The sequence below is a fragment of the Cynoglossus semilaevis genome, chromosome 3 (assembly GCF_000523025.1).
Source record: "Cynoglossus semilaevis isolate Cse_v1.0 chromosome 3, Cse_v1.0, whole genome shotgun sequence".
Classification (NCBI taxonomy): Eukaryota; Metazoa; Chordata; class Actinopteri; order Pleuronectiformes; family Cynoglossidae; genus Cynoglossus; species Cynoglossus semilaevis.
In genome coordinates this window covers 15268170-15282111 of record NC_024309.1, presented here as the reverse complement: position 1 = coordinate 15282111, position 13942 = coordinate 15268170, and the positions used below count along the sequence as shown (strand labels likewise).

The 13942-nt window shown below is 44.5% G+C and overlaps 2 protein-coding genes across 6 annotated transcripts in view; both read left to right on the top strand.

The window, feature by feature from the left end:
• Positions 1–1989, top strand: part of malrd1 (MAM and LDL receptor class A domain containing 1) — a 27490-nt gene extending 25501 nt beyond the window's left edge. For all 5 annotated transcript variants that reach the window (XM_025054605.1, XM_025054606.1, XM_025054607.1 and 2 more), the window contains 3 exons: positions 184–238; positions 802–912; positions 1008–1989. In XM_025054605.1, coding sequence (XP_024910373.1) covers positions 184–238; positions 802–912; positions 1008–1097 — 256 coding nt within the window. In that variant the 3' untranslated portion in view covers positions 1098–1989. The remainder of the gene's footprint in view (positions 1–183; positions 239–801; positions 913–1007) is intronic.
• A 432-nt stretch (positions 1990–2421) lies between these two features.
• Positions 2422–13942, top strand: part of plxdc2b (plexin domain containing 2b) — a 37970-nt gene continuing 26449 nt past the window's right edge. Inside the window, exons 1-2 of the mRNA XM_008308389.3 lie at positions 2422–2824; positions 2975–3124. Of these exons, the coding sequence (XP_008306611.1) occupies positions 3022–3124 (103 nt within the window). The 5' untranslated portion in view covers positions 2422–2824; positions 2975–3021. The remainder of the gene's footprint in view (positions 2825–2974; positions 3125–13942) is intronic.

The following is a 13942-nucleotide window of genomic DNA, read 5'->3' as shown; positions in this document are numbered from 1 at the left end:
CTGCTGCTGCTGTCACTGCTGCTGCTGTCACTGGTGCTGCTGTCATTGCTGCTGCTGTCACTGCTGCTGATGCCACTGCTGATGCCACTGCTACTGCTGTTACTGCTGCTGATGTCACTGCTGCTGATGTCACGGTCACTGCTGCTGTCACTGCTGCTGATGGTACCTTAACTTGGCCTTCAGAAAATCTGACTATGGAACAGAGAACTACTGGGTGATGGATGACCACAGGGCAAAGGTCAGTGCACACACACACACACACACACACACACACCAGATAATCCTGTTGCAGTTTAATCTGATTTCTTTACCATCTTGGTTAATGCAGTTCAAAGGGCCTTTATATCAGAGGTCAAAGGTCGATCACCTGATGTAGCTGTATACCTTTTGTCTTTGTGGGTTTTATTTTTCAACACAGTTGGTGATGTCATCACTTGAATAAATAACTGTGGGAGACAATTTAAAAAATGTTCTAATTCCACGTCACGTTGTTTAAGAGCCATCACCTCTATTGCACTGGACATTGGATGGTTGCTGGTTTGAACCCTGGGATGTTGAGCAAAAACCAAAACTCTCCTGCTCTCTGGGTACACAAAAGTACTCATAACAGACATGAGTACTGTAGTACCTGAGGTGATAAACCCTTCAGAACTGTACTGACCATCACTGTCCAGTAGTTTAGTTGTTACTGCGATCACTCGTAGTACACTGTGTAGTTGAACTTTCTGCAGTCGTGTGACTCTCAGGTGTAAACTGGACGACAGATGAAGGAGTCGCTCATGTATTGATTCTTTCCTTCAGTCTCCATCCCAGGATGACGCACCAACCAGAGTGACCCTCAGAGTTACCCCCAGGAGGAGCCAGCCCCGGGGCCTCTCCATCAGTGTTTACCCGTGGGGGAAAGAGGTGGAGGTGATGTGTCCTTAGTCAACCTTTACTGTAGTTGTGGTGACAGAGGTCAGTGAGGTCAGAGGTCAGTGATGTCATCATGTCTGTCTCTGCTGCAGGCTTCCACTTGGACCAGTGCCAGTCTTTCCTTCTCCAACCCACTGTACAATTACCCTGCTGACGGTGACGACAGAAGCTCCGAGGCATGAAAACCAGAAGGGACGTCACACATCAGTCACACTGTGCTAACAGCTAAAGAGTTTGTTATGAATTAGACTTAGTGGAGAAGCAGACAAGTCAACAGGAAACTAGGAATGACATGAATTCAGATTCACACATTTAGTGGTAAAAGAATATATTGTATGGCTCTCACAATAATACATTATAAAATGTGTGACTTTTTTAGTTCTCTGCTAAAAAGGTTCCCGACTCCTGATCTACTGTAACTGAAGCTGCTTCACTTGAAAACAGTTGACGTCTATTAATGGTCATGTCTTTTAAGTAGTTCTTTTACTCTCCACCATAAAATTTTAACAAAAAAGTAGTTCTGTTTCTGAAACTGTCTGTCCAATCATCATGCAGAAGACCAGCTCATTGTCAATCAGGCAGGTGGTCTGCGACACCTCTTTTTTCTCTGTTGAGTGAGAGGCCGAGCATCATAAACACGGTGGTGGTGACATGAGCACTCTGGAGAATTGACAGCGCCACCTCCCTGAGACCAGGGAGACCCTGATGGAGTTGCTGGAAACCTCTCCTTTTCATTCCATTAATGTTGTCACAGAGTCACAGATGTCACTCTGCTGCTGCTGTTGCCGCTGCTGCACCGATTAAACCCATTGGTTTAATGACGAGCAGGGATGGAAAAAAGAGTGCATGAAGGAATCAGTACTTTCCCAGTGAAGTCAGTATAACACTTTGCATTGTAAAGCATGTTTAGATTAGATCCACGGAGATTGCAGAGCACCCACGTGTGCCAGTCTACACTCCCATTGTTGCTAAAGACCACTCCCTGCTACCTATCAACGCTTCTCATTGTGATGACAGACAAACTGCCTAGAAGGCTCGGTGACAACTTGCTGCTAAAACTATAATAGTGGTTGATTTACTTTTCAAGTCAGCTGAAAAGACAAATTCCCATGGATAGCCTACGATGCTACAAAAACATCTTCAGTCTCTGATCATCAGCTGACAACGTCACCACTCTCCTCTCAACAGCGCTTGCTCTCTTATATGAACTTATCCATTTAGGATGATCAGAGTAATTACTGCTCAGGAAGACACTGGCTGTTTTATTGCTCTAAACCACGTGTCAAACTCATGGCCCGGGGGCCAAATATGGCCCACAGGAGCTTAAGAAGCATTTTAAAAAGTCCATGCAGCAGAGTTAGAAAAAAGTTAGAGTTTCTTAACTTGATAAAGTATTTTTTTACATATATTTTATTACACAGCATTGAACAACATGAATAAATAATTAATTGTAGAAACATTTATTAATAGGTTATGAAGTAGTTACATCTATATGTCTTCCATTTACAACTGTACCCCCATCTAAACAGAGGAAGTCCAAAAAAACAAAGAAGGGACAGGGAGGAGACAACATCATCATCATAACCTGATGTCCATGGGCACAAGTTCAAGGTGACAAGGTCAGAGAGAGAGGGAGGGAGATAGGGCAAGAGAGACACACACAGGCAAACAAGTTGGATGATGTATCTCCCTCTCCTCCCCTCACTCTCTCCCGCTCAGACCCTGTGTATTCAGCTCCTCAGCTGCTCCTCCAACAGAGGAGCCGCTGGCTGAGAGGAGTCGATGATCGAGGAAGCGCACGGACTCCACCAGGCAGGAGCGCGCACCCCTACTCCGGGTCACAGAGCGTGCACCTCCCCTCAGTGTGGATGAGACCAGTTTGTAGGATCGTGATGCTGTTGTTCTAGAAGTAGGTCTTCTCTCCCCTGCTTGTTGTTTCGGAGGTGGAGACCTGTGAGGAGGAGCGAGGCACAGGAGCGCGCAGACGCGCACAGGCTGAAAGATAGAAGCAGTAGCCTCGGTGCAGGAAGCTCAGCTGGTATTTCTTCAACATTCACAGGGATTACCGAGGACACACCGTCACCACAGGGTTAGGCAGCAGTGGACATGAATATGGCAGCCGTGAAGAGGCTCGAGCTCCTGCTTGGAGTTGCTGTAGTTTTCCAGTGTGTGGGAACAATCCGAGCCGAGACGACCGATCACTGTGACGGTAAGAAGCTACATCTACACGAACCTCCAACCACAGAGGGTTAGTTTGTGAAGTCCAGACAGGAGACGTCGCTGTTGCACAGAGGCAGGTGTAGAACAGCCATCTGATCTTCTGCTGTGTGTATGTGTGTGCGTGTGTGCGTGTGTGTGGACTGAGAAGACCTGACTGATTCTTCTGCTGCCTCAAATATGTTTTTAACTTATTTTCTACTGAAGTTAAGGAGCTCTTCTGGTGATTTGTACTTTTCTGTTCACGTGCTGCTCGAGTTCTGTTTTCTTCACTCTTCCCTCATTCAGGAGGTCACCCTCATTGTTTTCCAACTTTAAACAGATCTGAGGTCAGAACCAAAGAGAAACCCATATAGACTGCAAATTAAAGCCCAGAAGTTTGACTACAAATGGTCCTGAATGACTGGCCATTTAAAATTTTAACCAACCTAATTATTAGTTCAGTCAGTTACAGGTTTTCTCTGGTTCATTCTCAATACGTTAATGTCATTAGGTGGTTAGGGTTAGGGTTATCTTCTTTGAGGTGGTAAAAAGATGTAGCCACCTGGTTGTGGCCTTAACGTTCTGGAGATGTCTGGATGTAATTCAACTGTGTTTGGAGTTCACTTGAATCTTAGGTCTTCAAAGGTCAAACGTCAAAAACCTCTGTCTAAAGACTTCAGCCCCTAAACTGTTAGATTGATGCCCCCAGCTGTACCATGTACCATGTACATGTACTTGATGTACCGTGCTGTGTACCACTGATGTGTACCATAACACCTGGTGTCATGGTACACATCAGTGGACCATGGAAAAGACACAGAAGAAGACTCCCTGTTTCCTTAGGCTGTCCTTCATAATCCATCCAGCACCTACCATCACCAGTCCTTTTCATGGTCATTCAGGTGCCTCCCACCCCCACCTCCCCTCCCCCGGACAGTTCTACAGTCCTTGACGTTTAAGACTGTGCTATAGTTAAATGCAGAACCCAAGGAAAATCCTAAAAACATTAACTACAAGCAGAAATCCAACTGATGACGTTCTTGACGTTCCAAGGCAAAGGCACTGATAAATGCTTCACATAGACACACACTTACAGTGAGCACACACACACTCACAACACAGATACCACCCAGGCACAGATGGCAGTGTAAGTCCACACCAACACACACTAGACTTTTGTTGTGCGCCATGCATTTTCATCATCAGAGCCACAGACAGTGACTGAGAGGGAATCCTGTGTGTGTGTGTCTCCCTCCCTCTCTCTCTCTCTCTCTCACAAACACACACACACCTACACTCACTTTTGGAGCTTCACACACTGGTACTCAGTCTGCTGTTGTTGTTGCGTCATCTTCTCCAGCTCATGTGACATCACTGCTTCAGTGATGTCACATGAGCAGTGAGTTGTTTTTTGTGTTTTTGTTTTTGTCAGACTTTCTAGAATGTCAACTGTTTGGTCCAAATGGACAATGTGGAAGTTTCCTTCCTGCTGCAGTTTAACGCAGGTGAAGTCCAGTCCTACTGTATGTAGGACAGTATTTTTAGATCTCTGCTCCTTACAGTAGCAGCCCATGTCTTGGACTTATTGATGGACCTCTACATTCTTCTAAGAAGACAGTGATAAGGTTCTGTGAAACCTCTCTGCAGCTCCAGGAGGTCCAGAGGTTGGAGGAGCGTTGGCAGCATTCACTTTTCCTTGGGCAGTTATTAGTTAGATACACGGTGGAGCACATCTGGTCAAAATTAGACAACATCCTGCGAGTGCTTAGCTGAGTGCATGTGGCATGGTAGTCTGTGGCTTCAGTTTTCATCCAGTGGAACACACCAGTGGCTCCAACCTGGGTCTGATTCTGGGCTTGGTTTACGCTGGGCTGTCTGTGTGTGAATGGAATCAGAGGAGAGATGCAGCACTCAGTCTGAAGGCTCTCTGATGGTGAGATAGAGAGAGAGAGGGAGGAAGTGTTGGCTGGAACGGAGTGTGAGACAGTGAAGCTCCTATGACCATGTGGTCTTTTTTAAAGGCTGTGCTAAAGGCTGCTAATGTGCTAAGACTGTAGTTCCGTGCAGCAGCCGTTTGTTGCAGATCCTTCAGGTTGTGATTGACAGACTGGAGGAGTTAAGATACTTCATGGAGAAAAGTTGCTCAACAGCATTTGGTAAACCACAATAAAAAGTTTATAGCTATTTTAATTCTCAACTTGAGACCTGGACATGTGACCAGTTCTGTCCTATTGCCCGTCACTCAGAGCTTTAACCTGAACCCAGCATCATCCTTAATCCCAGAGCTTCAGACCTCTTCAGATCCAAAAAGGATTATGGGAAACAAAGATGATGCTACACATCCCCACTAACACCACCATCCCAGAAGTTCCTGCAGCACAGTGGGGGCACAGTCTGCTGAAGAGGTTTAAGCCTTCTTGGAATCTGGCCCCCATCCCCCCACCTCTTTGTGACATTGCACATTTCAGAGCAGACAGAATGAGCTCTCGTCTTTATTGACTGTTTGAATGTCCCGCTGAAAAGAGCAGCAATGAATAGATGATGGGGAGAAGGGAGGAGGATGGGAGACGGCTAGGGGAGGCAGTGGTGGCTGAGGTTATTGTGCTGTCCTGCGGTGTGAAGGGTATGGACCGTGTCGTGCACTGTATAGGCAGAGGGAAGGGGGCGTCACCTTGTCACCCGTCACCAGCACGCTACAGCAGAACCAGGCTCCTGGATTAGTCATGCCTGGCCCTGCCGCCTCTCTTTACTCTGGAGAGAAGATGAAGAAGAAGAGGAAGAAGAGGCTGACGGCGTGGAGTTCAACAGGCTCAGAGACAAAGAGCCAAGAGGCCACTGGTTATTGAAATGCAGTGCAGCTAAGCTGCTATTGTCATGTGGTTCAAAAGCTGCTGCAGACTTCTACAGATGGCAATAATCACATGAGCAACCTTACTCTAAGATACTATACACTATAATATTATACTATGATTATTATCTGGAGCCAGTGAAGCCAAACACAGGCAGAGTAATGGCAGTGGTTCTTCGACTGTCCTGAGAAAAAGGGAAATTGCAGGTTGTACAGCTGAATATGTTTATGGCGTGAACACAAGCATTAGCAGAATGAACAACTTAATGGTGGTGTTGTCCAGTGCTCACACAGACTCATTAGGAGCTAAGTCCTGTCTGTGGTTAAGTTGAAGAACTGCACTGACGCAGACATTATAATCTGAAGTGCTTAATGTTGTGATGAGGTATCAGGCACCAAACTGTTGGACTGTAGTGTTGTTGTTAGTGCTCAGGCCTCAGTGAACAATAAATACCATCTAGAACTAATGAATCGACCACATCTATCAGCCTTGCAGCCTCTCAGTGAGATTGGTCATCATTGTTCCATCACTTGTTTTGGCTATGAATGCTGGGCTGACTCACTAAGCTTCAGCACAGTTCCAGTAATACATCTGTAGAACCTTCTCCTGCCTCTGTGCTATACCATGTGACCTTTCCAGGAACCACTGCTGCCAACAAGAAAAGAACAACAGGCTCTTCCCGAAACCCAACAGAGCTTCCTGGAGCCTGGAATGGTTTTGTTTGGAGCAGTTGTGTGGACAAGTTTCTTCCACTGTCTCCCAGCTGTCCACCCACTCTGGGTGTGCTGGTGTAAACAGAGGGCGGTTGGCAGCCGCACTCTTGAGGAGAATTGCACTTGTAGCACATTTTCATCTGTGTCCTGTTTGGACCTGCTCGATTAAGCAAATTATGGGCTTAACAAATAAGGAACACGAACAAGTGATTCTGGTAAAGAGGGGTTTGGTTGATGCCAGGAGTTTGCTCATGGCCAGTACATACCAAAGTGGAACAAAGACAGGCTTTGAAAGTCCCTGACGATGGATTTCAAGGCGTAGCATTCACAAGAGAAAAGAAGCTGGTACCAGTTCTCATGCCCTGCCCAGATAACGGGAGATGCTGTGGGTTCTGACCCTGTGGTTCACAGGTGGTGGATTTTGTGGACTTGGTTGTGTTTGCATCTGGAGGCTGGCAGCAGCAGGCAGGTTGATGTCAGAGGAGGTCAAGGTCAAGACAAGTGACCCTTTCTTGTAAATTACAGAGGTGTAATCTAGTGGAACAGAATTAGTTTTACAAATATTATTAAATGCACTCAGAGCAGCTCTTTGGCAGCATTGGGGAGGAAACAGTCCCAGGGTGTGGTGATGGGAACATGTTCTAGTCCAGGAGACATTAACATATCAGTGTAATGGGTGTAACAGTTTAAATTTTGTGAGCAGCAAATGGAACAGTCTGGAAACCTCGTTCTGACTATGTATTGTGGCACATAGTTCCTAAATACCACACTTTGATGTGTTGGAACTGTTTGATGTTGTTACAGTTTCCTTTCAGTTCCGCTCACATTTTCTCCTCAAGTGTCACTACCCATGAATATCTGACATTTTTCCATCCCACAGTGATTTTCTTTCTCCACAGAAAGTGATTAATGTCTCACGGTGAAGAGAGTTCTCCTTGCTTTCCAGTATAAAGGTGTTCTGTTAGGTTCAGTTGTCAGCTGTTGTGACTCACACTGTTTCCCATTTTGAGGCCTTTGTCTCCTTCGCCACTGGAATGTGTCCCTGATTAAATGGCCATTAAATTAGCCTGAGTGGTATAATTGGGAATATGTTTTTCAGGCCGTTGCACAAAAGTAATTACTGTTTTGGTCACTGGCAGCACTAGTGGTGTCTGGGGGTGATCATGTGCTAAACTATTGTTTTTTACTGAAACAAAAAGGCTCTAGAGATAAAAGACTTGAAGGTGTTAGTCAGTGTTCATGTTCCCAACCCCATCCTTTATTTTTGTCCTTCATTCCTGACCCAAATCTATATATTCACTTCATTTTGCTTGTAGACTTGATTCATGTGACACGACACAGAATACATCCCAGAATGATCACAGGGGCTTGTCAGTTGTGCTAAAAATGTACATTTCAAATCATTCAGCTTCTAAGAACATCTTTATCTTTAGCATACATGAGGCCAGAAGAAAAAAACAGCAACAGTAAAAATCGTGTTCTTGCAGAATGTTCTTTCCTCTCTTTGAAACTGTATAACAATACTGAGTGAATGTTTAACTCAGTAGATATAGGAGACATAGGAGGAGTCAGCCAAGGATGTTACACTCCAGAACTTCTTTGGCGGCCGGTTCTTCTATCAGCGAAGTAAACGCACACAGGTGTGTGTGTCTGTTTCACTCTAGGATGCTGAGCCTCGGGTATTCTGCTCTGTTTGTTCTGTGTCAGGTGTTTTGTCGTCACACGAGAGATCCCACATTAGAGTACAGGAAGTCCTGCCCGTCTTCTAATTCACCTGAAAGGGTCTTGTCTCAGAAGCTGGAGGTGCTTGAAGCTCTAAGGTGCAACATTAGTGGGAGTGGTGGCTTGGGCCTGGAAGGCTTCAGGTTCGAATCCGCCATCTGCCAAGTTACCACTGAGGTGCTCTGAGCATGGCACCGTCCCCACACACTGCTGCCCGGGTGCTCAAAGCTGCCCACTGTTCACTTTGGTGATGCGTTAAAAGCAGAGGTCACATTTGGTTGTATGCAGTGGTGTGCTGTGTCACAATGACAAGTAGTTCGCTTTCCTTCATTATGGCTCCAACCTGCTGGCTTCCAACCCACTTTCATCTGAGCAGTTTTATTCCAGTCATGAATAAAACATGGTGAGGATGTAAGCTGACAGCTGTGACCAGATCAGTCTTAAACCAGAGCTGTGATGATTTATACGCTCTGAAAATCTGAGCTATTGACAAGGATGTGAATTGAAAATGTTTTGGATTTACGCTGATTTTTCCTTTTGCTGCAAATTATAAAAAGGTGATACCAGACTTGGTACAGGTTTAAATCATGGGATTTGGTGTTTCTGTTTTTTTATCACTCAATGACAGACACTCTTCTGATATCCAAAAATAGTTACATCAAGGGCAACTGGACGGAGTAGGTTTCTTGAAGACGTTTCAGCTCTCATCCAAGAGGCTCCAAACACACCAACAGACTATATTTATCTGTCTTGTTTGTTATAAAATGTGCTGAAAGTTCAGAGCTGTGATGCTGAAAAATAAAGGTGATACCAGACTTGGTACAGGTTTAAATCATGGGATTTGGTGTTTCTGTTTTTTTATCACTCAATGACAGACACTCTTCTGATATCCAAAAATAGTTACATCAAGGGCAACTGGACGGAGTAGGTTTCTTGAAGACGTTTCAGCTCTCATCCAAGAGGCTCCAAACACACCAACAGACTATATTTATCTGTCTTGTTTGTTATAAAATGTGCTGAAAGTTCAGAGCTGTGATGCTGAAAATTATCTGCAGCTGATTTAGCAGCTTCCTGTTAAAGTTCTCACGTCACCTGTGTTCAACCTGGAAGTTCAAACTGTGGTCCTCCTGCCTGTGCTGCTTCAAGAGAGAATGTGAAAACGTGTCTAATTATTAGTCAAGGTTAGTGGAATCTGGGGCTGAGAACAGAAACCATTCGCACATCTGACAAATCTCTGGTGGCATGATTCTGTGTTCGTCCCCCAGTTCTGTCTCTGTTTCTTCTCATTTCCAACCCTGCTGACTCCTACATTCTCCTGATTCTGCTCCAGTTTTATTTGTGTCACCTCAGTAGTAAATGGAGGGAAAGTGAGGGGTGGAGACAAGCAGTGCTTTTTACCTGGAGAATATCAGTTTGTGTTATGTAAGTGACAAGATGACTGGGGGTTAGGGTCACAGAAAAGACATTTAATAACTGTCAAAAAAGAACACATAAAAAATCAAGTTCAGAGTCCGACATGTAAACACTTATTAGACATTCATATACAAGTGTGACTTGGTGATACCATGTTAATTAATGTCACAGCTTCTCCTCAGTCCAACAATGTCCAAAATTGAAAGATTTGGAATGAGGTACTAAATGAAAATGGTTCCTGTGATCCAACCATTTGATGAAGAAGGTTGAACAAGAAGCTCTGCCATACAAAAGCAGTTGTAGTTTATAATATTTTCACGGTAGTTAATTATGTTCCAAAGGCGACACATTCACAGGTCGTAGTGACAGACTCCTGTCTGGACGTGACAGATGTGATGTGAGGCTACAGTGGCAATGACAGGAAGTCATTGAAAGGCTTCCTGTCTCTGATACCAGTGATGGAGTGGATTCCAGAGTGATGGGCGCTGATAATTTGACTGCGTCTGTCAGGACGTTTCTCTTTATGGAGTGGCATCACTTGGATGAGCTGATGGGCGTGACTCTGACAAAGGCGTGTTTACGATTGTTTGGTGTTTAAATCAGCAGGATTTCTGGGTTTCTTTAAAAACTCATTGAGACAATGTGACTTTGTGGAATGAAGAAACAACATTCCCTGAGGTGTTTAACTTCCTGTTCCTGCTCAGTGATGGGAAGGGCAGATGGAAATTCCACTTGGGAGAACACATCTGTCTTGACAAAGAGAAAGAAAACAGCTTTGGCCTTGTAATGAATAAAGGAGGACAGAAGTGGGAAAGTGGACGTTAAGGCAGACTTTGGAGACCACCTACAGCCTACAGGGGTCAAACAGCTAGAATGACATCAGTGGCCGTCCACAGATTCAGCAGAGAAACCTGTGTGTTATAAATGTTTGATGTGATGTCAGTGAACTTCCAAAGGTCATCTGGAGGTCACATATACACTCTCTCTACAGCATATAATGTTATGAAGTGGAATTACACTCTGACAGGACCAAAGTCCAAACTTGTGCAGATTCTTATCACCAACTTGTCAACAGAGCGAGTCTGTCTCCACTCTTCTTGTGTCAGTACTTTTCCACCTCCTCCACTCTGACGGTTTTTCACTTCCTTTCTTAACCCACTCATAAACAAACAAAGCTCTGTGGTTCTACACTGGTCTTCCAGCTCCGTCCTGCAGCTGGACCTTATTATTGACATCTTGATCCTTTCTCTTCTGGTTCCTCTCAGCTGCACTGCCTAGAAATGATTTTTCTATTGAACAGCAGTGCAGTGTAGATGTTTCATTATAAATAAAAGTTCTTGTAAAGAGTGGCTTGGTGCCTGTAACAGAGGAGGTCTGGGTGAAAGCCCAGCTGCAGCGTCTTTGAAGAAAGTTTCCTTCCAGCACTAAAACTCCTGGAGCGTCCTGTAAACGGAGAAAAAATGAAAGTTTTTCCATGTCAGGGACTCGAAAGAGAAAAGGAAAGGAGTTTGGAAAAGAGGCAGAGAGAGAGAGGCAATTATTCTAATGAAGAGGCTAACCACCCGTAGAGAAGGAGGAAGATTAGAAAAAGATCAATAGAGGAGGTAAGAATCTAGTAGAATCTCAGGAAAAGAATCTCAGGAGGAGGAACTGGACCAGAAGATGACACATGGGATCAGGAAAGGAGGCAGCCATTGAAACAAGGAGAATCAGATATTTGGAGAAAGAGGGCAAGGTGCCATACATTGATTGGCCATTAGAGGTGATAAAGGAGCCTTTAGTGGGTGAAAGAAGTTAGAAGAAGAGGCAAGAACTGTGGACAGGACAGTTAATCAGTTCATATCTCCTCTGTCAGATGGAGGTCCAGTCTTCCCCACACTAACCAAAGTGAACAGTAGATGGTGCATCAGAATGACTGTTGATTAGTGCATGTAGTAAATAACATGCACATGTGGTCAGTCTGTCGCTCCTTCAGAGAGAAAAGGATAACACAGTGTGACAGTGTTCCAGGTGTTGTTACTGTTGTTACTGTTGTTGTCACATCAGTCAGGGGAGATAAAAGCAGCAGCTGATCTGAGGTTGTTCCAGTCTCTCAGAAATGTCCTGCTCTGACATGTTTGGCATCTGGGTGATGTTGACCCAGTTCCCTGACTCACAGGGTGATAAACACAGTTCAGCAGAGTGATCAGAGGCAACAGCCCACACCACTGTAAATCCTGGTGACAGAACCAACAGTGTTGTTGTAGCGCTACATACTTAGACGTATCAGTCCAGTGTCAGTCCAGTGTCAGTGTCGGTCCAGTGTTCTTATGTAATTTATTGTGCAAGGATTAAAATTAGAAGCACATCAGTCAGTGGGGGTGAAAATTAAAAATTAATAAAGTCTGACAGCAATTACCTGAGAATTACCTCTGCTCTTGTTTTTCTCAGTGACTGATAGGGTTAGATAGCGTCAGAGGTCAGCTGGAGCATGTTTAATTATTTGAAATATAGCAGGTTTTGGGACCCCTGGTGGTGGAGTTGTGGTAGAGTGATGATCCAGAAAGTCTTTCTTTACAGCAATGGAGCTAAAAGTAAGCCAAAAGCTAAAAGACTAATACATTTTAACACAGAAAGTAACCACATTTATAGCTACAAATGCCCAGGAGTTTGCTAAAAGGTTATTGATGTAGCAAAGAAAAAAGGCTTAAAGTTTTAAAAAGAGTGAGAGCAGCCAAGAATGGTGAATTTAATGGTTAACCAATAACAGCTATCACTGCCATAGGTCCATGATATAATAAAAGATGTTTTAAAAAGAGTGGTGCTTTGTCCCAGAGGCAATGTCTCTGTCATTGGTGTGGAACCCCAGGGTTCACCTCCTGGGCAAGGTTGAACCTGGTTAGGGCGGTTAATACCTTCCAGTGGACTCACCACCCGCAGGAAGGTTCATGGGGGTTGGTATGGTGCAGTGTGATTTGGGTGGCGACTGCTGTCCCCGCGACCCGGTAACGGATAAGCGGATGAAAATGGATGGATGGATGGATGGATGTTTTAAAAACACTCGAACGTTAATAAAGAGCAGTACAAACAACTCCTCCAGAGGGGGAGCTGTTGTTCCTGTACAGAGAAACCTGTGTGTTCTGTGTTTCCATCAGAGAATTCTGGGGCTGCCTCTGACTCCAAGTCATGACCTCAACCCAGCCTCTCCAAAAACTCCTTTTCCTCCTCTCACACTCTCTGCACTCTCTCCTCCTCATACACACTCGCTCTCACCACGCCTCCTCACATTTTATTACTCTATTCATTAATCATGGGATTGTATGCAGAATGCTGGTGCAGTAACTCTTACAGTGGTTTGTACAGATAAATAAATAAATATTACCAGGAGCTCAGATTAGAAAATGCTTCATTTATGAGAATTCAATAAAAATGTGATCAAAGGTCAAAGGTTACACAGCTTACCACTGATCAAAGATATGATGATGACACTGGCCACAGCTATTGTAGACACAGAAACCAGTTTGTACTGGTTTGACTTAGATGAAATAATCAACCTAAGAAATTAAATTAAAAAAAACAAAACAAAAAAAACAAAGAACCCCTTTATCGGCCCCAAAATTCTACCTGTGGTTACCTGCCATTTTAACAGAGTGAAAAGATGAGACGCAGCTGGTTAGAAAAAACAACTTTACCTCTGCATCATAACTTCAGACAGAAGGCTTTGCTCCTGTTTACGTATGTTGAAGTAGCAGAACATCTAACGTATCAATGTGCAGCTAAATTTAATAGAAGAATGAGATCGGAGTAATGGTTTACAGGTCATTCCATAGATAGTCTTGTTCACATGAGCTGTGGTTTTGGAAGGAAAGGAAAGGAAAGGAAAGGAAGTGAACTACTTGTCATTGTGACACAGCATTGCACCACTGCACCACTGCACACAACCAGATGTGACCTCTGCTTTTAACCAATCACCACAGTCAGCAGGGGGCAGTGGAGCAATGTGTGGGGACGGTGCCATACTCAGAGCACCTCAGTGGTAACTTGGCACTGGAACCTGAAACCTTCCAGACCCAAGTCCTGTGCACCACCGCCCTGGAAGAACTCGGTCAGAACTGCGTGAAATGTGTGATCACTGCTCTGGTACAAGGTCGA